Source organism: Prionailurus bengalensis, chromosome B4, assembly GCF_016509475.1.
Source record: "Prionailurus bengalensis isolate Pbe53 chromosome B4, Fcat_Pben_1.1_paternal_pri, whole genome shotgun sequence".
Classification (NCBI taxonomy): Eukaryota; Metazoa; Chordata; class Mammalia; order Carnivora; family Felidae; genus Prionailurus; species Prionailurus bengalensis.
Window position 1 is genome coordinate 104,365,026 of NC_057358.1, and position 24,654 is coordinate 104,389,679.

Sequence of the window (24,654 nt, forward strand, 5' to 3'; positions counted from 1 at the left end):
GGGCCACATAGTTTTAAATTAACATCATAATATGTAGAATTTAGTGGGGCTAAATGTACAGTTTTCCTTTTTTTTTAATCTTTCTTCTCTCATCTTTTCCAATACTTTCCACATGCCATACTGTTCCCAGATATTCCCTCCTCTCCCTCCGTCTCTTCTGTCCCTTGCTTCTTCTCTCTCTCTCTTCTCTTTTGTTCCACACACATTTGTAGGTCACTTTTTAAGTCAATAATTTTATATTACATTATTTTCCTGTGCTAAACAAAATGAAATCAGACAAAATTGCTAACAAAAATTTATATGTGGGGCACCTGGGTGGCTCATTCAGTTAAGTGTCTGACTCTTGATTTTGGCTCAAGTCATGATCTCATAGTTGTTGGGATGGAGCCCTCCATCGGGCTCTGTACTGATGGCATGGAGCCTGCTTGGGATTCTCTCTGTCCTCTCTCTGCCCCGCCCCTGCTCTCATGCTCTCTCTCTTTCAAAATAACTAATAGACTTAAAAAATATATAGGCTAATGAAGAAGGAGAAGATATATTAGCAATTACAGCTTTTAACATTTCATAATTTGGTCCTTAACTGCCTCTTATATAATATGTCCTATAACAGGAATAACTGATTCCAGCCAAATGTTATGCTATTATTTTTTTAAAAAATTAAGAAAATTTTATTTTAGAGAGACAGAGAGAGAGCAGGGGGAGGGGCACAGGGAGAGAAAGAGAATCTGAAGCAGGCCCTGCTCCCAATGCAGGGCTTGATCCCATAACTCTGGGGTCATGACCTGAACAGAAATCAAGTCGGACGCTTAACTGACTGAGCTACCCACGTGCCCCAGGTTATGCCCATCATTATTTAAGAAATGAAACTCCCTACCACTCCTGCCTCACACAAAGCACTGGCAATCATGCCACATGCACTGTATTTGAAAGGCTTGTAACGTATTCTTCCCTTTCCATAGAGCTTTGTCAAGTGACACCTCCCTGAAGCCTTATTTATAGCAGTACTATATGGTAGTCTCTCCTACCTGTAGCTCTTACTACATATTTCACTCCTTCGACACTTGGCATCTGTTCCTCTGCAACTTGCTGCTTTGTCAAAGGCGTGTTCTCTCTCAATTACATTTTTCAGCTACTTTGGAACCAGGATCATGTAGCAAACATAATTCAGCACAATCATTGTGCATGATATTTAATACATGTCTGCTTAAATGATATCTCAAACTAAATACAAATTAGTTTACTCCACTTGTGTAAAGCACAAAAAGTCAAAAGCATTTTTTTTTTTAGAAATAAGACAGTGATTATCGTTTAGGATAAGAGTAGTAATTGTATTTGAACAAGAAGGGGGCTATAAGACTTGATTTTCAGTGTGTTTGGTTTGTAAAAATTTATCAAGCTCTCTAGATATGTACACTTTTCTGTACGTATAATACAAAAGTTAAAATTGTTTTAAAAAGGTAGCATCCTAAATTTATTTCTTATCAAATTTATTTTACAATAACACATTTGTCAGTCTAAAATAGAAAAATGGGTAAAATGTAAGTTTCCATTATACCTTGTCATGTAAAGATTCTTCCAGATTCTTTCTGAAAGTTTCTGATTCTTGAATTAAAACATTCTAAAGAAAAGAAAGAAAAATAATTAACTAAAGAGAAAATAATTGAATATGTAGATTAATGTTTTATTGCTCAAGAATCTTTGATTCCTTCTCTTTGATTCCTTCCTTGGTGCATCTATTTCTTGGTTTCCATAGAAACCACATTTAAATAGAATCCTTAAACATAATACCTTAACATTTAGAAAAATACATAATTTAAATGGGAAATGTTATTTTGTAACACTTGGACTGGCAAATGGAATAAATATTATCTTCTAAGCTATATTTTCTTCTTCTCGGTGTTTTAAAATTTGAAATAATTAGGTTACTTTTAAAATGAGAAAATGTGAGTAATAAACTCAATATTAGCCAAAGGTATTACAGATAAAGGATTCAGATGAACTCATTTTTATCATCTGAGGAAAAAAATAAATTATCAGATCCTATTTCTGGAAAGTTTAATTTCTGGCCTTCTATTTCAAACACAGAATAAATAATTTCCAATAAAGGTTAAATCATTAGAGCAATATAAATGAAATTTTAGCTATTTACAAAACCGTTACATCTCATGACATGTAGAAATAAGCTGCATCATAGAAATTATTTTTAAAATTTTGTCATGAAGTGATTACTATCGTAAAAGCTTTATGCTTTTTTATATTACCACAAAGCATGATTTTAAAAAATATATTTTTTCAAATTTAATTTTAGTAAAACTAAACTAAGAGTGTAGTGATTGGTAAAGTGGCCATGCATTTGGAGTTGAATGGGAAGAAGGTTATCACTTTGTAATGAAAGTTAGCCAGTCTACTTTAACAATTTCAGGGGAGTATTTTTTTCTATTTTGGCTTATTGTCTGGGTCAGGGGAAAATGTCTAGCTTAAGTAGTGACTGGCATTCATTCTCAATTTCCAAAATGATTTGTCCACCTGGGTTTTAGCCCCTACCTTTGTATCTGCTCTGAAATCGGCAACCAACGCATGTAACTCGTGCTGGTGTGGTAGTTGCCAACTATCAACAAGACACATAGCATTGTGAATGACATTGCACACTGTAAAGAGGCAATTTTTGGAAATGATGCAGCTGAAATTATTGCATTCCTAAACTGTAGTAGGATTAGTTCTATTGGTAATATAAATTCAGTTACTCATTTTGGCTTTTAGACAAGCAGTAGATTTATTACTCGAAACATGTGAATAGTTCAATGCAAGACATCCCCAAAATAATCGATTTTTGTCTCACTGCTCTTTTTTTGCACACCAGGTGAAGAATAACTAAGTATTTTCACCACAAAATACATTTTAATACATTTATCTATACGATCATGAGAATATGCAAGATTTACATACCATGCAGCACTTTTACTCATTTAAAAATTTATCTTACACATTTTTACAGAAACTACTCGTTCACTTCTAAGACTATGTCATATATACTTAAGGAAAATAAATGGATCATCCGACCAATACAATAATTACAGCAGGGTATAAAACAACCATGCTCTTAAGAACATTGATAAATATTCATGTGATTCTACTCTTCTGTCATTTTACCTTCTCCTCTAGGGCAGCCATTCTTTCCTTTAAATGTAGTTGTAAGCGTTCATTAGATTCAGTCAGAAGTCTGTCCACCGTATCAGATAATCTTTTGTTGTGCTCCTCATTCATTTTCTCTCTTTGCCTAGCCTTATATTCAAGAAAAAATAAATAAACTTGACATAACAATCATTTAAAAAGCACTGGGTTTGTTTTTATATTTTTCTAGTTTAAAATTGGATTCCATTTTATGTCTGGTGTGATTAAATTGGCAGAACCTTTTCTTTTTTTAATTAAAATGCACAGAGCATATTCATAAGATTTTAAATATAACCTATCATCAAGAAAGACATTCATTTCTTACATGCCCATAGACTGATGATTGAAGGGAGTGGTTCTTAATATACATACTCTTTGAAGTTCTTGATTTTTCTCTTCAAGTTGACCTTCTAGATGTCTCATGCGTTCTTCAATGTTTCCATGTCTCTCTTCAGCCTGTTAAGAAATTTGAAATATGTACCTGACATGTAAGATTTGATTAACACTTTACCTCTAAATAAATTGAAATAAAATGTAAAGCAAGCTACTACCAACCGCAAATGTAATTTTCAAAAAATAAACTTTTTTTAAACAGGCAGCTGAACAGCATTGCTTGAAATGTGTCAGCTACAAAGGCCTGTTACATCCAAGCATCAGCAAAACATTGGACTTATTTATGAGCAATGAAATCAGCCAAATGTAACATGCAGACTGTGCATGGTTTGAACACAAACCTGCCATTGTCCAATCTTAAGCTCCTGAAGCACTGAACTGCACAGATGGTTGATTATCAATAAATAAAAATAACATAATTTTTATAAATGAAAAGAAAAACTTAGATGGATTCTATTTAGCAATAGAAAGTAAAGTCCAGTAGGACTACCTTCCTACGTATGGAGATCATTTCTTGTAGTTTAGCTTCCATAACATATTGATAATCATCAGATGAGGTAGAAGAGGTTGGATCAGACTAACAAGTCAAGGAAAAGGAGAGGGACAAAATTGAAAAATCAGAACTAAAGACACTGACACTGAACAGAACATAGCACAGAATGCTTAAAAGAAAAATGTGACAGCAAATTTAATACTTTAATAGACAGAATTTTACATGGAAAGAACTACACTGATATCTGGTGAACACGATGCAGTCAATGGTTATAAATGAAAAACAATGATACGCCCAAATAAAAAGCTACCAACCTAAGGTATGGAAGGTTAGTGACGGCTGGCGATGAAAGACTACTACAGAATGAATTAAAGCAACTCTGAAAGAGTCATGTAATAGTTGGAATTATGGGAAACCAAACACTAGAATATGTCTCTGATAGATTGTTAAATGTTTTGTATTTTGGTTTGTTTGTTTATCATATTACTAAAAAATAATGCAAACTGTGTGTCTCAGCGTTGAAGTGTATGCTAGGACAACGACCCAGGTGAAATAAATTTGGAAAAAAATTTATTACAAACCTAACACTGTAGACATCAAGACAAACTAAGCCACAGGATTAATTATTATGGGTATTCTCCAATTCCAGGGTTGAGTTTCCTCAGCAACAGTGACGAGCTGACAAACTGACTTCTGGTCTCTGAATACAAGTGTGTAGTACCTGGTCTAGTACCCTGGCACCTATTCTCAGATGTAGTCTTAATTTGACATTGTAAATGAAAGCGATTAGAAGTCCTCAAATTATCAAGGTGACAATATATTGTGAGGACAAGAATATTTATTTACAAAGTCTCCTGAATGACACTAGGAACCACTCAGAAACTGTTTCTACATTGATTTGTTGCCATGGAAACAAAATAGCGCCCTAAAGTGAACAGGCAGCATGGTGCCTTTGTCAGCTAATATTTGCCCAGTGCCAGGATTCGTTACATGTCTTGGAGGTGATTGTCAGGTTATCAGACACAGAGTGTTAACACATGTGACATTGCTGATAGCTGAATTGTATTAGTATGTTATGCACAGATTACATGTAAAGTTAAATCAACATTTTGATCATAATTACAAGTATATATAACATCAAAATTATTCTATGTTAGATCTATAAGATTTAACTCCAGAGCATATTCCATTACATTCTCTAAGTTTATTCTAAAACAGTGAAACTTACTTTATGCAAATATAGGACTATATATAAATATGTCATGCAGTACCTGAAAAGAAATAGTAGCCTATTCATGTATTGGCTCACACACATATGTACTATTTTATGCAACAAATTCCAACTAATCTATAAAATAAACATTTAACATTTAACTGGTGTACTTATATAGATTACAACTCAATATTTACATTTGTAAGATTTTCCTTTTGAGATTCTTGTTTCATAAATGGGGAAAATAATGAAGAAATAACAAATAACCAATTTCTCTCCCCAAATTTCCAAGCAGAAGAAACACAGAAAGCTACCATAGTTCCCAAATGTCACAAAATGGTTTTCTAATATCACTTAAAACCTAGAATTCAAATAGGAATATAGTAAATGGGTCAAAATGTTGTTGAAATGGTATCATCTAAATTCATTAAGATATCTGTAATCTCTCAAAAGTACATTTTAACATGCAGTTGGTGGTGTAAAAATTAATCAGGTGACTGATTCAAGGTAGTCAAAGCATGAACATTTCAATTTCCAAAGCTGTCTCTTTAAAAACACAAGCCCAGTAGGTCTTCCCAAAGGTCCTTAAAACTTCTACCTCTTTCCATCTTAACTATTGAAAACATACTAAACATTGTAAAAATTCACTTAAAGATTGAGCAAGAATTCTGTCAAGTTTAAATTACTTTGTTATTGTTGATATGTTTTACTGGTACTAAAAATGAATGAAATACCTTATGGAATTCAATACGAATTATGTCCTTGCTGAGGGAATATGCACTTTAATTAAAGAAGTAAACATAATAAATCATAAAATTGGGATCCCAAAGTCTTTATTGGATAATTTTGTGTATACTTGCTATAGCCAATGTTAACATTTATCTGTAGCCACTCCTCAATATTTCTGACTTTCTAAAGCCTTAAATGAGCTTTCCTTACCTATCTATACACACACACACACACACACACACACACACACACACACACCTTATCAACCACAGAATAGATTCAGACATCATTTCTAAACAAAAACTGGGATCAATTTCAATAGTATTGATTTATGTTCATCTTAGCCTTGTGAAGACTGTAGTTTAAGTAATTAGTGTAAATACAAAAGTCACACAAAAACAATCTATTTTTTGTACTCCTTGATGGGATACAGGGCTTATCTTCGTTTCACTCTTTAATATGACATAGGAAAATTTCAAATGAGCTACAGTTTAGAGGAAATTATAGGCAGAAATGGCTTTGAGAAAAACATGAGTAGATTTTGAAATGGGGAAGAAATAAAAGTCAGATGGGGTGGGGCAAAGAGAAGAAAACAATAGGTAGCAGATAATAAAAGCAGAAAAAAACATATAGGCCAAATAAAATGCCTGAAACATTATTTAGAATGCCATTCATAATATAGGAGAGGGAAGCCTAGGTTTAAGCAAAGCAGAAATCTTTTTACTGTAGTATCAAAAATAGTAAGAAGTAGAAAAAGATTATGATGATCAATAAGAGTGAGATACTGAAAATATGGAAGTGATAAAAATATATAAATAAAACTGGTTCTAGTGATAGTCCCTAAAAGTGTCTGAACAGAGGAGAAGAAAAAGTACAAGATCATTGTAGGCATAAAACTTGGGAAAACAAATGAAAGAGCATCTTCAAAAGTTATAAAAATGTTACAAGCATAGGGAGTGTGCTGAGGATAAAACCTCTTCTCTAGACAAGTGTATATTAAATATGGCAATAATCTAGAAACTCTGTAGTTGAAATAATGGTGTTGATATAAAGTCAGCCTGAAGAGAAAGCAGTAAAAAAGAGAAACACAGTGAACTCTAGCATTTTTAACACTTCTTAAAAAAGATGAAACTCTACTGAAAAAGGAGGAAATCAAAAGTATTCAGATGAAGTGAAATTTTAGCAATATATTATTAGTTAGATGTAAACTGAAGAAATTATTTTGGGTACATGAATGAAAGTATGTATCAAAAACAAGTAAGAGCCCCAGAGAAAAAATGAGGGGAAAAAAGATAAGACACCTATTTCAAGTTATTTTTTTATATTCTAAATTAAGGATGCTTACGGATATATACTTTGAAGCCTCGTAAGTCAAGTATTATATTTTAAAGTATGTTTTGTCCTCAGTCCATCAGAAGTTAATTAGGAGCAATTATTTGGTGAATTTTAAATTGTATTATTTTGGAAGAGATTCCAGACTTTCTTGTATTTTACTCAGGATAGTATTGATTATTTTACACTAAAGTTTTACAAAATTATTTTTATTATTTAGTCACTCACTTAAAGCTCCAGAAAATAGTTCACTTCAATAACTCTATTTAAGTTCATGTTCTTCAAATGAAGAGCCTTAGTGTGTGTGTGTGTATATATACGTGCACACACACACACACACACACACACACACACACACATCCTTATCCATATTTGATTAATTTTAAATGTGTTTGCAAGAAAAAATAGAATATTACCACTATATTTGCATATTTTTATATAATTTAGAGATTTCTCAAATCAAATGATAAATTTATCTTTATTTGAGAAAGCACACATTTCTAAAATTGCCAGAAGGGTTTATGGTATGTCTATAACTATAGAAGGATCCAGATTGTGACATTATCCTAATCACACTAATGTTTTATTCAGCTGGTTATTCCAATACTCTGTAGACAAGCAATTATTCCAAAACTTTCTAACCCTGCTCTACTTTGCAAATATTTGTCTTTTCACTACCTGACTAATTATCTTATTTTAACCAATAGGCATCAATCTACTTTTCCTCTTTAATTATTTACTTTTTTGGGAAAGCAAATGTGTGTGCCTACTTTTGTATTGCTGTATTGACTGTTTTGGATAGTCCTAACGCCAGAATTTGTAACCTGTAGTTAATATATCTGTCTTACCCATTTATTAGGTGCATGGAAAATGTAGCACTGAGCAATGATTGCATGGATATCTAAAATGTTTGTACATTTTTGAACCGATATTAAAAGTAAAACATGCCTTTAGTGAGCAAAGCTGAAGTTTTGTTGTACATACACACTTTGAAGCACTGTCCTTTCCATTTCACTGTGAATGATAGTCATTTTTAACATATAATGGTTGCAAAATTTACAATATGTGTATAATTGTAGAATTTGACAGCCATAACATGGCAGATAATTTTGAATATTCCTCAGATTATTATTGAATTTAATTGGTTCAGAAGAAACTGTAACTATTAAAACCACTTTCTATTTAGTAACTTTAGAATTCAGACTTTTGCAAATCTAACTTCCAACTGCTAACAAATGTTTTCATATATAGTCAGAAAGGAACTGCTTATGATATTTCCTACATTTTTAATACCAAACAACTTCTGTTAAGGCTATTAAGTTATTGCAACTTATCTATATACATATAAAATTTCATCATTATTTGTTTATATTCAGTGATTATTCTAATGTTCAAATATTATCATGGAAAATCAACCATCAGGATACAAAATTTTGTTTTTGCTAACGTTTACATAGGCAAAGGTATCATCACATTCATATGTAAATCATTCATGTCAGCATAAATAAGATCTATAATATGAAAAACTCATCTAAGCAACAAACCAGTATAATAAAGATGAAATAAACTTAAATTTCATGAAACCTAGACAATCTATAGATTACATTTGGATCACTACTCCTTTCTATGAGTGTATCTAGACTGACTAATTGTTTTATGGCAATACCTTTGTCAGAGCTGCAATTCTCTGAGCCAGTTCAGCCTCTACTTCAGGTAAGGTCTCAGCTTTCCTCATAGTCTGCTGCAACTTTTGCTCAGCCAGCTCAAGACGCTCTTGTAACTGCCTGTTCTTCTCTTCCATCTGAAACAGGGATGGAAAAAGAGACACTTAAAGAGTCCCAGTAAGGATAACTAACACCAGACACTAGGGTTTCTGCCATTATTCTAGATTTAAAATCAACCACACTTACTGTGCAAAGAGATGACTGTACTCATGTTTTTATGTTACTTACTCACATTCCTTAATAAAATTCAGCACATTAAAAAAAATAGAAAAGCTCTTACCAATGGCAACAAAAAGAAATAAAAGTTACTAGTGAATATAAATGTGGACATGTGCAGTATAACTCAACGCTAAGGTTTCAGACGTACCATGAGAGCATGTTATTGAAAATTATAGTATTAACTGGAGTGAGAGATGAAATGTAGCACAATGACTAACAGCTCAAGCTCTAGAGATAGGGTTAACAGAACTTTTTTCTCTGAAGGGCCAGATAATAAATATTTCAGATTTTGTGTATCATTTAGTCTCTGTTCCAACTATTCAGTTCTACTGTTGTAGCACAAAAACAGTCATAGAAAATGATTAAATAAATGAGTATGGCTATGTTTCAATAAAACTTTATTTATAAAACAGTTATAGTTTTGGCACATGGGCCATAGTTTGTCCAAATATGGAGCTCTGGAGCCAAATAGACTCTGCTCTGGAGCCAAACAGACTTGGGCTTCCATTAAGAACTGGCATTTTCCAGATGTGTGACATTGGTAAAGTTTTTATGTCTCTGAACCTTGATGACTCGGTATAATAATTGTGCTTACTTCACAGGTGGTGGTTAGATTTAGGTGAGGTAATTGTTAACTGCTTAGCAGTGTCTGATTCATGTCTAGACCCAAAGTAAATATTAGTAATTATTTTTATTATTATTAAGACATATTTGTGAATTACATGCTAGAAATCACATCTGTTGAGTCAGTTCCATTCTAAATTTTAGAGAACAGTCGAATGCCAAGAAATACTATATTTTATTTACTCTGTATTTTGTTAGAATGGTGAGAGCACACATGGACGAGAATAAAACCAAGATAAGATACTCAACCTGCCGTAGGATGGCCTCTTTATTTGCTAACTCATTTTCTAATTTATCATTCATGTCATGTATGGAGGTAGATTCTCTCTGAGCACTGAGGTAACGTTTCTCAAGGGTTGTGATTCTTTCTTCCATATCTTCCTTCTGTGCCATGGCCTACAATTAAAATAATAAATTAATTAAAATCAGATTTTCACATAGTTTACTGTATTGTCTTGTTATTTAAATAAAATAGTAAGATACAAAGGCTACCGTTTTCTTGAAGCAATATTCATTCCTTTCTTTTTATGGAAAGCATGCCAAATTTCATGTGAATTTTCCCAATTTACCTGTCAGAATTCTTTTTACATCTTGGGTTAACAAAAAGTTCCTCTCTCTGAGAATGGAATGGAGTACAAGAAACTGCCTACTGTAGAACTGGCATTAGAAAAGAAGTGGCAGATAAATTAGCTCATTATACAGTAGAGATAAGTACAATTATGGGTACAGTTGTAAACCATAAAATCAGTAAAATGGTGGCTATCATTCCAAACTGCACATCAATCTTCAAATAAGGATAACCAATATCACCAGTATCCTCATCTACATATATAAGTAAGAGTAACCCAGTGTTTAAAAAAGGAGGCCAGGGGTGCCTCTGTGGCTCAGTAGGTTGAGTGTATGACTTCAGCTCAGGTCATGATCTCAAGGTTAGTGAGTCTGAGCCCGCATCAGGCTTGCTGCTGTCAGCACAGAGCCGGCTTTGGATCCTCTGTCCCCTCCTCCTCTGCTCCTCCCCTACTCACGCTCTCTCTCTCTCAAAAATGAATAAACATTTGTAAAAAAAAGGAGGCCCCAGAAAAGTAAATTAAGAGTCATATTCACAAATGAATTGACCAACTGACTTGGGAACTTAACCATTTTCCTTGTTACATATATTCCAATTAAAAAAAGATTTTTTTAATGTTTTTATTTATTTTTGAGAGAGAGACAGAGCACAAGGGGGGAGGGGCAGAGAGAGAGGGAGACACAGAATCAGAAGCAGGCTCCAGGCTCTGAGCTGTCAGCACAGAGCCCGACGCGAGGCTTGAACTCATGAATCGTGAGATCTTGACCTGAGCTGAAGTTGGGTGCATAACTGACTGAGCCACCCAGGTGCCCCAAGAATTTAGAAACCTCAAAGAATACACAACTCTATGGAAAAATCAGCTATCAGTGTGAATGTAATAACCATGGCATTAATATTATTCTCAACTATAATTTTTAAACCACCTAATTCATAGATAATATGGAGATGATTTTATCTTCCTAACAGCTTACATGAACATTTACTAGTAGGTGGATAACCTATTTTTTAAAAAAAGATATTAAGAAAAGTCAGCTGCAGAAGCAAGCCTCATGGGCCTGTGGCGGTTTCCTGATAATGTGGGGAGCTCCTTTGCGTAAGGAGCCTAAAATTGAGTTGGTAGTGGTGGTTTCCATATGTTGCTATCCAAATTCCTTTGGTCAATGTTCCTAAGCAGCCCTTCTGGTCCTCTCCTTCAGGATCTGGAGCCAGTCCTGCCACATGCACAGAGCAGATACATTTTCTTCCATTTTTTTCCAAAAGAAATAGAAGTCCTTAAATGAATAGTCCTTCATTTCCCGATTTTCCCTCATCACCACCTGGAAATAACCATATGCACGAATCCTTAACTTCTAGCTTTTACTTTTACAACAGGTGTTCGCCTTCTCTCAAAGTTTTAATCATTATCTGTGCTCTAGTTTTTATGCCTTTTCTGCTTTAGGGACCTTGATCACTTTTCTGTCCTGGATTTTCAAGATGATAGCAGAAGTAAATCCCACAACTACGGCTAAAACAATGAAGCAGGCCTACAAATAAGCTTGTACAGATGAGACGTGGAGGGAAGAGGAAAAAGGAATGATTTAAAGAAAATAAAAACAAGAATGATAAATTATCTGCTTGATCACTGACCATAACTGAATTGAAATTATGCAATTTTACTACTCTGCTGGAGCGGCTGCGAAGATACACCACCGTTTTAAAAACAAGCAAGGAAATAAATGTAACAAGTAATTAATAAAATCCTGGAAAAACAAAAAGCTGTACAACAAAAGGAAATGCTATCAGAGGAAATTACTACTTGGATCAGTTGTGGAAATGATCTACACAGCCATAATAATGGTGACACTAAATGTGATTTGGGGGTAATTGTAGTGGAAGGATGGGTGGGAGAGAAAAGTAGAGAATAAAAAAAGCTAAAATCCTCTGGGTGCCTGGGTGACTCACTGGGTTAAGCATCAGACTCTTGATTTTGGCTCAGGTCATGATCTCAAGGTTTGTGAATTTGAGCCCCGCATTGGGCTCTGTGCTGACAGTGTGGAGCCTTCTGAGATTCTCCCTCTTTCTCTGCCCCTCCCCCACTTGCACACTCTCTGTCTCTCTCAAAATAAATAAGTAAACTTAAAAGAACTAAAATCCTCATATAATAGCAAGGCATCGATTAAATAAGAGAGAAAATAGCACAACTAACAGCGAAAGGATTGAAATTAAGAATCTCAGGCAAGTGAGATGGAAAGTAGGTGGGCACTCTGTGTGTGTATGTGTGTGTGTGTGTGCGCGTGCATGTATTTAGATGTGTACCCTCTTGACATTATTTGTCTTTGAAAAATTATGTATTGTTAAACTGTATACTGTTAATTTCAGTTTCATATAGAACTTTGGGAATATTGTGTCAATTTTGTAACCAAAAAAGAGAATTCTGACTCTAGCCTACATATATAACTTCTTATAAAATTATAATAGCGATAAACTCAGTTAAAGACATATACATGTTTCTTGACAACATGAGCATTGGAGTAACACTTACTAGCTCCAAATCCCAGTTTTTGCTACTTATTAGCTCAGTTATCATGGGTGAATGCTGATTACCTTTTCTATAACTCACCCTCTTTTCTTTTCTTTTTTGGTTTCTCTGCTTGCTTGTCTATTTTGTTTTCTGTTTTAGGTTGGGATACTAGCATCTACCATGTAACATTGTTGTGATACAGTATTTTAAGTGCCTTGTGTAGTCTTATGCATAATACACACTCCATAAATAATAGCTTTTTGATTATTACTTACTATTGTGCCTATAATTAGCTGATCTGACTCTATGGCATACATTGCATGCAGGAGTCACTGTACAGACTTTGGTACTGCATTTTTGATTCAGTGATTCATGTGGGAGATTCAATTTTTAACTGCAAGCTGTGTTGCCAAAAATAAATTTTGAATTTACAAGTTGGAGAAATATCTTTTCCCTGTGTGTCACTTAGAAATTCTAAAATGGGAAGCTTTTTCTAGTCTCTAAAAACTGTTCCCTAAAGAAAGAGGAAAACAGTATAAAGATTCAATTATCTCTTGACCTATGGTTTGTTTACAAAATAGACTTTATTATAGCAAATAAATATAACTCTATAGTAACTCAGACATAGTAAACTAAAAAATAAAACTCCATGTTTCAGATAATGGAAAAGACAAAACTGATATGTATTCATTTAATTACTTAGGCATTTTTGAAGAACTCTTAATAGGAAGTTAGAAAGATAAGCTGGTTTTATTCACAAAACAATATAGAATTTAAATTCTAATTCTTTGTTGGGGTGGCTCAGTCGGTTGAGCATCCGACCATGGCTCAGGTCATGATCTTATGGTACGTGAGTTCGAGCCCTGCATCAGGCTCTGTGCTGACAGCTCAGAGACTGGAGCCTGCTTCAGATTCTGTGTCTCCCTCTCTCTGTGCCCCTCCCCCACTCACACTCTGTCCCTCTCTCTCTCAAAAATAAATAAACATTTAAAGAAAAATTCTAATTCTTTGCACATCAAAATTTGCATAATATTTGCATATTTGCATACTATTTAATAAAGTATTATTCAATACTCCATTAGTAGCTTTTTTTTAAGTTTATTTATTTATTTATTTGAGAGAGAGAGAGAGACAAAGCACAAGTGACAGACAGGCAGAGAGAGGGAGAGAGAAACCCAAGCAGGCTCTGCACTGTCAGTGCAGAACCAATTAGGGGTTCAAACTCATGAACCATGAGATCATGACCTGAGCCGAAACCAACAGTCATACATGTAACTGACTGAGTCACCTAGGCACTCCCCCAATTAGTAGCTTTCTTAATTATAAAGTGGAGAGCTAAGCATGTTATAAGATTGTCTATGTTTTTAATATGTGTACTGTTCTTTGCTTTACTCCAGCTCCCAACTACATATAGGTCACAGTCAATTTAAGGAGCAACTAAGACAAAACTTCAAAGAAAGTAAATTTTAGAAAGACAAATACCATACGATATCACTCATATGTGGAATTTAAGAAACAAAATAGATGAACATATGGAAGGGAGGAAAAAAAAAGAGGGAAACAAACCATAGGAGACTCTTATTGACAGAGAAAAAAACTGAGGGAAGATGGAGGGAGGTGAGTGGGAGATGGGCCAGATGGGTGATGGGTATTGAGGAGGGCACTTGTTATGATGAGCACTGGGTGTTGTATGTAAGTGATGAATTACTGAAGTCTACTCCCAAAACCAATATTGCATTATATGTTAATTAATGATAATCTAAATAAAAATTTGAAAAAGAAAAAAAAATCATAAAAAATAAAGTATATCTCTTATAGTCATCAAAAAAGTAAATTTTAAATAGGTTTACTTATTGATGAGGAATAATGAGAAAAATATATTCTAAAAGCATTAATGAAATACACTTACATAATTCATTTTAGATATACTAGACAGTCTTCACACGTAAAGCAAAATGCATTGAAGCTTTTAATTATATGGTTTTTCCTACTCTCCCCTTTTTTCCTTAATCAACAAATATGTAGTGCTAATACAATACATAAATCATACTGTGCTAGTGATGTTACACATTGGGTAGCAAGAACAATCACTTTTTTTAAAGTTTACTTATTTATGTTGACAGAGCACATGGTGGGAGGGGCAGAGAGAGAGAGAAAGAGAGAATCCCAAGCAGGCTCCACACTCAACACAGAGCCCTAGGTGGGGCTCCATCCCACAACCACAAGATCACAACCTAACCTGATATTGAGAGTCAAGAGTCGGAAGCTTAACCGACTGAGCCACCCAGGTGCCCCCACTGTTTTCTTCCTCTTATAAATACTTGCAATCTAGTAGACCTTGTGTGTCCACAGATCACAGTCTGGATTATAAAAGTGGAAGCTGGAGTTTTGAGTGTAAGTGATACCTTTTTAAAGTCCATGGTTTTCTTCTTATTGGAAACAGAGAGCACAAAATTATTTCAGTGGTGGTTACAGTGCAGCTGCATTTTTTATGCCATTGCTATCACTGGTAAATGATTCTGTTTTGTTGATTTTAGAAGTTGCTCATAGTGGAAGAAGCACAGGTTTTGGAGCTGGGCTGATCCTGTGTCTTCCTGGTGCTGAGGGTTTGGAAGGAGGGCAATGCTCGGAGGGCAGTGCATATGCCTTTGACAAGTCACTTTACCTCAATTGAGAAAAATGGGCATAATGATGAGTACCTTCTGGATAGGACAGATGTAAGAAATTAGACAAATTAAATATAATACATAGTTTTCATGTTGGTCTTTAAGAATTTCCCAGAAGTAAACCAGGGCCTCTGGCAATCAGACCTTTCTGGAAACATTTTACTTGGCCTTTCATGGTGTCCTTAACACACACGCGTGCGCACACACACAGCACACATGATGTATACAGAAAGTCAGGCAGTGTATAGGTTTCTTGCCCAGGTTTCATTAATTTCTAGTGCTTCCTATGTTATACCTTTACTGCCGAATGTGTCATACATTTATATTGCCTGACTGGCTCCTGAAGCATCTGTATTTGCAACCTCCCTTTAGAAGTGAATGAGAGATATTCTTCACAAATCTCTTCTAAAATATAACTACATAAAATTTTAGAGATGATAATAGTTATATTTAAATTTTTAAAAATGGTTTTATTTATTTTGAGAGAGAGAGAGACAGTGAACAGGGGAGGGGCAAAGAGAGAGAGAGAGAGGGAGACAAAGAATCCGAAGCAGGCTCCAGGCTCTGAGCAGTCAGCTCACGGGGCTCGAACTCACGAGCTATGAGATCATAACCTGAGCCAAAGTCAGACACTCGACCAACTGAGCCATCCAGATGCCCCAAGAATAGTTATATTTTATTTTACTTTTTAAAAAATTTTTAACATTTATTTATTTTTGAAAGAGAGAGAGAAAGAGAGAGTAAGTGGGGGGGGGGGGGGAGCAGAGAGAGAGAGGGAGACAGAGAATCCAAAGCAGACTCCAGGCTCTGAGCTGTCAGCTGAGAGTCCGACACGGCTTGAACCCATGAACGGCAAGATCGTGACCTGAGCTGAAGTTGGATGCTTAACTGACTGAGCTACCCAGGTGCCCCAAGAATAGTTACATTTTAAAAGAATTCCACATGAAAGCAGAGTACCTTACCTATTCGAAGAGATTTCCTCATTAAAAAAAAAAAAAAACACCTGGCATCAGATGATTGCTATTTTCCATCTGAATTAGCTTTTTGTCACCTACACCTGAAGACGATTAGAATTAAGGAATTATTTTTACATAGTCAATAAGAAAGGGGGAGCTGGAGATACTGGGCTCTACCTGTGACACTGCATTAAATAAACATGAAGAGAGGAAGCAAGAGAGGAGTGCTAAATGAAAGGAAAATTGCTAAATCTCTGGGACTAAGAGAATGAAGAAACCGGGATAAGCAAGGCCTCAACAAATAGCTTTACAGCCAGAAATTGTAGTGTTTCTTAACAGTGATATAGAAGAGTGGCAAACCTTCAGCTAAGGAGTGAAAATGACAGACGTGTCTTTGAACGATCAATTCATATAAAGAAGTAGAGAGCACAGTATCATCATTTGCATGGTAGCAGAGCAACCTGCCACTTCAAGGATCATCTACATTTTTTCTGAGATAGTAGGTATTGTTCTAACCCACATTCTCATCTCATCCGTGCCTTTTGACATTTACATCAAACACCTATAAATATCCATTCTTTCAACAAAGTTTTCTTGAATGCCTATTATAAGCTCAATAGTTGTGTTGGTGATTAGAATAGAGAAGTGAACAAAACACAACAAAACAAAACTCCCAGCCATTATGAATCTTTATGTATAGGGGAGAGGGAGGTATATGACAAACAGGTAAATCGGTAAAGTATATATTGTGTCAGATGGCAGTAAATATTGTGAGATAAAACAAAGAAAATGAAAGAAGAGGAAGAGTGTACATGTGCAAATAACAAGGTTAGGGAACACTTCACTGAGAAGAAAACATTTGAGCAAAAGGAAGAGGGAAAAGAAAACCCAACAGAATACGTCTGGCTAGTTTAAGAGGCCATCCATCTTAAGTGAACAGAGTGGACTAAAATGAAACAGCAAGAGATGAGTTCCCAGAAGTCAGAAAGGTGGTAGTGGAGATTGTACATGGCTCGTAGACCACTGTAAGGACTTGGATTTTCCTGTAAGTAGGACAGGTAGCCATTGAAGCAGAATGGTAACTTGAGCTGACTTAACATTGTAACAGGTCACTCAGGTTGCTATGTTGAGTATAGACTGAAGCGGAAGGAAGACTAGTCACAAGAGTACTGTAATAATTCAGAGAGAGATGGTGGTTGTGTGGAATAAGGAAGAGCCATAAAGATTGTGAGAAGAGGTCACATTATTGATAAGTTTTGAAGTTGGAAATAATGGGTTTATGGCTGAATCATATGCAGTGTGTGAGTGAAACAGGTACCAAGGGCAGCTCCAAGGCTTCCCTTCTGAACAATAACGGCATTGAGGACAGGTGGGCTGTGTAAGAAGACAAGAAACTCTGGTTCCTTGGGGGTGGGAGAATAACAGGAAAACACTCTTGAATATATTAATTTTGAGAATATGTTAATTTTACAGGCAACTGGGAAACGGGACACAGGATAAGCCGGAGATATAAACTGGGAGTCATAAGGCAGTAGGTGTTTTTTGGAGCCATTAGACTGCATGAACTTAGCAGGGAAGTGAAAGTAGATTGAGAAGGGAAGACACTACAAGTCTAGGGAGACATTGAGCAAATAAAGGAGCCCGAGATAAGGGCAGGAAGTAAAGACGGATGAAAATCAGAAGCGTATAGGGTGCTATGACCCAACTGAAGACGTACTTCAGGGAGTAATGATTGGATCCAGTGCTGGGTTCAACAACATGGAGGTCAGCAATCTGTTCTCATCAAAGAAGGGGATGTTGGAGGCAAAAGTAAGTAAAATGGGCTCAACAGGGAATGGGAAAAAAATAATTGAATACATGGAGTGGAGTCAACTCCAATAACAATTAGTTATTTATATACAAAAATGTAAATAGGATAAAATATGTAATTCAAACAAATATGTAAAAATGACAAAAGGTGAAAGGTCACCAAATACATTTTTTAACAATTATGAATAATTTTCTTTTTAATTGAATAGAATGAGAAAGTGAAAGGTTCTAAACATTTCACCTTAGTTGGTAAGATGATTAGGCAGTGTTACAAAAAAAAATCTCGTATTTTTTGCAGTAACTTTCAAGTACTCTATTAAACAGACGAAGTGATGTTACATCTAAGAAGAACCGAATACATGGAGAAAGAAAGGTGCATACATTCCCAAATATATATTCACACTCAGAGACACAACACCAAAATAAGAGGGGGAAAATTTAAAGTAATGATTTTGAGTATTCCCATTTGCTAAGAGTGTAGCACTTTCATTATTCATACCCACATCTAAAGCTATTTAAAATTAGCAGCTTAAATTTTTTAAAAATTCATTAAAAACTATAGAAAGTTTTTACTCTACCCGAGACTTGATATGAAATTCCGTACATATTTAAAGGGTCGATAAGTAAATAAACTATTTTTGTCTTAGTGGACATGTTTCATAACTAATATCATGCATCCCAAATTTTGGCTTTCTGAATAGATGTAAAGATTATATGCCATTAGGGAAGATTTGCAAAAAGCATCTCAGAAGCAGCATTCAGAAAGCAAAGACTGAAACCGTTATGAATCACTTACCTCCCTAATGTCCCTTTGATATTTAGTGTTCATTTCTTCTGTTTTAATGAGATCCTTTCTTGCTGTCTCTGCTTCCTGTTCCACCTCTCCCACTCGGGAAGAGAGTGCTGCTAAACGTTCCTTCATTTGAGCCATTTCATAGTTTTGCTTTTCAAGCAATTCTTGTAGTTCGACTATTTGGCTAGTTTCATCAGTTGAGTCTATAGAACCGTTGGACAAACGCTGCAGGAAAAGAACAAGAAATGGCACTTAGGATTCTCTTCATCTTTAATTTAAAATCCATGAACTTAAAGAAATGAAACTGATGGAGCTTTCACACTGAGAAATAAGAACCCTAACTAGTTTTGAAAAAAAACTAAGTTTTTGAGAAAAGTCTTAATGGACATTAAAATGTAAAGGTAGATCAGTAATTTTCAAACAGGTTAACAGATGCATTTGAACAGATGCAACTTAGCATGAAACACTTGTGTATCCCAAATATTTAACAAATGGCAGTTATTATTTTGTCAATTATATCCAAAGTTTACTGTAAACAATACTTATATAAGCAGCATATTATTAAATGATAAGAAGGAGCACAGAAACTGTGTAATATTATTTATTTATTTATTTATTTATTTATTTATTTATTTATTTATTTATTTTTGAGAGGGATATCATGCAAGCGGGGGGGGCACAGAGGGGAAGAGCGAATTTTTTTAAAGTTTTTTATTTTGAGAGACAGAGAGCAAGGGAGGGGCAGAGAGAGAGGGAGAGAAGGTGAGAAAGGGAGAGAGAGAATCCCAAGTAGGGCCTGTGTTTTCAGTGCACAGCCTGTCATGGGGCTCGATATCATGAAATGTGAGATTATGATCCAAGCCAAACTCAGGAGCTGGATGCTCCTGACTGAGCCACTCAGGCATCCTGGGAGAGAAAGAATCTTTTTTTTTTTTTCAATATATGAAATTTATTGTCAAATTGGAGAAAGAATCTTAAACAAGCTCTCTTCCCAGCACAGAGCCCAACATGGGGCTCGATCTCAGGACCATGAGATCATGACCTGAGTCGAAATCAAGAGTCGGATGCTTAACTAACTGAGCCACTGAGGTGCTCCATATTTTCTATTTTTATTCAAGATCCTGGTGCATTTGCAAGTTTCATTTTCAATGACTCTCAGAGAAAGAACTTACACACATTTTTCTTTTAACGAAGGTTATTCCTGGCGTGAATGTGACCTAGCTAGAATAAAGGTATAGCATAAAAAAAGCCTTGATTTCTATATTGTTAAGAACATAAAAGTCATGAATGCACACAACCCACAGGAAGGAGGCTTAAAAGGATTAAATACTTTGAGACTGATTTCTCCCCTTGCTGCTTAGAAACCAGGCTGACCCATGTCTTCAGAAGTGTGTCCTACAACCTAACTGTACTGGAGAAGTTCTGTGGTGGAGACAGGGCCACAACTGGAGAAATAGCACTAAAAGAAAAAGGGCACAGCCAGGCTGAAATAAGAAAATGATGATGCACTTTGCCTTAACATAAATGCAAATAACAGATGCCCAAATTAAAAGGGCAAATTAAATTTTCCCAAATTAGAACCCAAATTAAAAAAGATAAACATGAAAAAAGAATGAGAAAATGAGAAAAAGCAAAGAAAGTACCATTAATTTTAGTACAGTTCTTGTGTGGAAAACACGAATCTGTGTTAATACAATAGACACATGAAGAAAGTATTTGAATGTTACATAAATTTTGCGTTTTCCTTTTTTCAATATATTGAAGTCGAGCTGACCTACAATGTTCCATCAGTTTTAGGTGCACAGCATAATGATCCGATGGTTCTGTATGTTATGCTGTGCTCTAAATTTTGTGTTTTCTTATGCACGACTTCATTCCTGAGAATCACTGGTTAAACACAGAATCCCATACCCAGCTGAACTGAGCTGTGTAGGAACACACAAAATGAACTCGTGCACGCTCCTCAGACATCTAATATCGCCTCAGTGTATCTCAGGCTTTGAGTCACACCATCCCCATCGTGTTACAATTTTCTGTCTGATTTCAGATACCCCACTTTCTATCACTTCACAATAATGCACAAACCCCCAAACCCATCTGACATCCATTTCTGCAAGCCAAATTCAGGTCTTCTTCAAGTCCAAGAGCCATATTTACAGTATTTACGCAATTCTTGACTATTTAACGTGTAAAACGGTGCTACAATTTTCATTGGTTTTCTATCTCTTTGTTTTATGCCATTGATAAAGTTGTGACACAAACCCTTCTTCTTCCACAAGCCCTGTGTTTTGCATTGTGCAGTTTTGCAGAGCTCAGAACTTTGAGGGATGCAAATGACACATTAGAGCAGCACTGACTGTAGGAGAAAAGACGGAGAACAGAAAGCGCCACAAAGGCAGTGAGAAAGAGAAAACAGAGAGCAAACAGGGAGCACAGACCAATGGCAAGGGGTGTTTACTAAGTCCAGGAACTAACACATGAAGAAGCAGCCTGGAAAATCTAAATTAAAATAGTAGAAAAGATGGAGTTAATCTTAAAATGGTATCTAAAGATGCCAGATCTACAAACCTAATACCTTGAAGGTATTACTGAACTCTTAAATTGCAGATACTGAACATCTGATAATCTAGTAAAAGAAGGAAGAGATTTTACAAATATGTAGGAATGTCAGAGATGCTGCTGAGATCCAGCAACTCTATTTCCCCGACTGCTGAGATGGCTGCTTGCTGAGGGATCAGAGTCCCTCAGGGTCTTTCCAAAGATCCCTGAGGTGTGCAATGCCACACACAATGAAGAAGTACTGGGAAGCTAATGAAAAACCAACTTTCTAGACAGTTTTTATGGATACAAAATGCAAACACATTGATGGTGACCCTTATACAGGACACAACTATGTGTACATGGAGCTGAGATAAGCCAGTTTATAATCATTAGGCAACAACTGAGAACTGGTTTAGGGAAGAAGGCTAGAGCCAATTGCCAGTCAGTTATGCCCAAATTTTGTATAACTGAGGTATGATATTACAGGGTTTTTTTCATAATAGGAAATACCTTTGAACTCCGTATACTACTTACAGGTAACGAAGCGATCTTAAGCTTTAATAGAACTTCTACTTCCTCACATTGAGGACTTTCTTTAGTCAACTAAAAAAAAAGGCAATTTTTTAGAAGCTACACAAATCACTAGAAAACAAATTTTTGCTTTGAAAAATGTTTTATGTAACTGGAGAAAATACACTTAGGTTTCTGGAACCCTAAAGAACTTGGGAGAACTGAGACTCACATAATCACACAGAGCTGATTTGAATTAAAATGCAGAACTTTTCTTTTCAAGTTTATTTATTTTGAGAGAGAGAGAGGGAGAATTAGAGCATGCATGGGGGAGGGGTAGAGACAGAGGAGAGAGAGACTCCCAATTAGGCTCTGTGCTGTCAGCGCAGAGCCTGACTCTGGACTTGATCCCATGATCCGTGAGATCATGACCTGAGCCAAAATTAAGAGTCAGATGCTCAACAGACTGAGCCACCCAGGCACCCCTAAAATGCAGAACTTTTAATTCCCAGTTAAGTTCATCTACCCTTTACCATATTGCCTTTACTCAGAATATAAAGATCAAAGATACAAATTATGCATGGTATATGGTATAGACAAGTAGCAAGAATGTAGTGTGTATTCATACACACACACATATGCATTCAGTAAATATTTGTTAAGTCAACGGAATCATGTTAATTTTCTAATTAGAAAAATGATTAGTCCAATTCTGTGCACCTGAAGTCCATTAAAATCTTGTTTAAAAATTGCATATTTTGAACGGGCTCAAGGTAAGAAAATTTTAATTAAGTATAAACAGTAATCAGGCAACTAAAAAAAACACTTAAAATGCTAACCTTTTTAATTCCTTTAGTAACAGATGTATAACATAAGGTCTTTACACTACTTTGAAATTTGGGACTATCCATGGAAAATTTCTGAACTCTCAATTTTTTTTCTGAAGTGTTTTTAAATCTTTTATTTTTTTTTAAAAAAATTTTAATGTTTTATTTATTTTTGAGAGAGAGAGAGAGAGACAGAGTATGAGTGGGGGAGGGGCAGAGAGAGGGAAACAGAATCCAAAGCAGGCTCCAGGCTCTGAGCTGTCAGCACAGAGCCTGACGCAGGGCTCGAACTCACGCACTGTGAGATCATGACCTGAGCCAAAGTCGGACACTTAACCGACTGAGCCACCCAGGTGCCCCTTAAATCTTTTATTTTTTAAAAAATGTGTAACATTTCATGTATTCAAATCACCTTAAATATATTTTATGGTGAGGTTAATATATTTTCTCATAATTCCATAGTAAAAATTCATTTAAGAACTGTGATTTATATCTTAGAAAAAGAATACATAACTTTTGTTCGAAATCATTTAACAGTGATTTGTAGATTTATCTTTAAAATAAATTGTGGCACTTTAACTGAAATGACCTATTATTGAATTAAAAGAAAATCCAGTGGTTCTTTTAAACAGCTTTATTGAGATAGAATTTATAACCATAAAATTTGCCCATTTACAGCATAAATGGTGTCTAATATACTTAAAGAGTTGTACTATCAACATAATCTAATTTGAGAACATTTCGTCACCCCAAATAGAAACCTCTTGCCCATTAACAATCATTTGCAGCTGACCCCCACCTCCAGCCCTAGGCATGATTTATCTACTGCTGCCACTGTAAATCTGCCTATTTGGTACTTTTCACATAAACTGAATCAGAATAGATAGTCTTTTGTGACTGGCTTTATTCGCTGAACAAAATGTGTTTGAATTGCATTCATGTTGTAGTATCAGATTTTTTTTGATTGCTGAATACTATTCCATCATGTGGATATACTACATGTTATTTATATATTCATGTGGTAATAGACATTTAGATTGTTTTCACCTTTGGGCTAATGTAAATAATGCTGTTATAAACATCTGTGTACAAGTCTTTGTGTGGACATGTGTTTTATATTCTTGTGGATAGATTCCTAGGAGTAGAAAAGCTGAATCACATGGAAATTCTACATTAACATTTTGAAGTACTATTTCCCCAAATGGCTGCACCACTTTACATTCCCACTGGCAACTGTGTGACTTCCAATTTATCACATTCTCACCAAACCTTGTTATTGCCTTTTTATTATAGCTACTCTAGTGTGTATGAAGTGGTATCTCCTTGTGATTTTGATTTGCATTTTGATTTGCATTTGATTTGATTTGATTTGATTTTGATTTTGATTTGCACTTCCTAATGGCTAATGATATGGAGCCTCTTTTCACGTCTTTATTGTCAGTTATGTATCTTCTCTGTCTATTCAAATTCTTTACTCATTTACTAATTATTTGTCTTTTTATTAATGAGTTACAATAATTATTTATATATAGATGTGTGTGTGTGTGTGTGTGTGTACACACACACACACACACACACACACATAT

The 24,654-nt window shown here is 35.2% G+C and overlaps 1 protein-coding gene across 13 annotated transcripts in view; it reads right to left on the reverse strand.

Annotated features, from left to right (window-relative positions):
- PPFIA2 (PTPRF interacting protein alpha 2) overlaps positions 1–24,654 on the reverse strand; it is a 479,591-nt gene that overhangs the window by 104,541 nt on the left and 350,396 nt on the right. For 7 of the 13 annotated variants that reach the window (XM_043561614.1, XM_043561613.1, XM_043561612.1 and 4 more), the window contains 6 exons: positions 19,194–19,415; positions 10,148–10,294; positions 8,998–9,132; positions 3,544–3,627; positions 3,151–3,282; positions 1,556–1,618 (listed from right to left, as the gene is read on the reverse strand). In XM_043561614.1, coding sequence (XP_043417549.1) covers positions 1,556–1,618; positions 3,151–3,282; positions 3,544–3,627; positions 8,998–9,132; positions 10,148–10,294; positions 19,194–19,415 — 783 coding nt within the window. Of the gene's footprint in view, positions 1–1,555; positions 1,619–3,150; positions 3,283–3,543; positions 3,628–4,054; positions 4,142–8,997; positions 9,133–10,147; positions 10,295–19,193; positions 19,416–24,654 lie in introns of all 13 variants that reach the window. The other 6 variants (XM_043561607.1, XM_043561611.1, XM_043561608.1 and 3 more) reach the window with 1 other exon arrangement.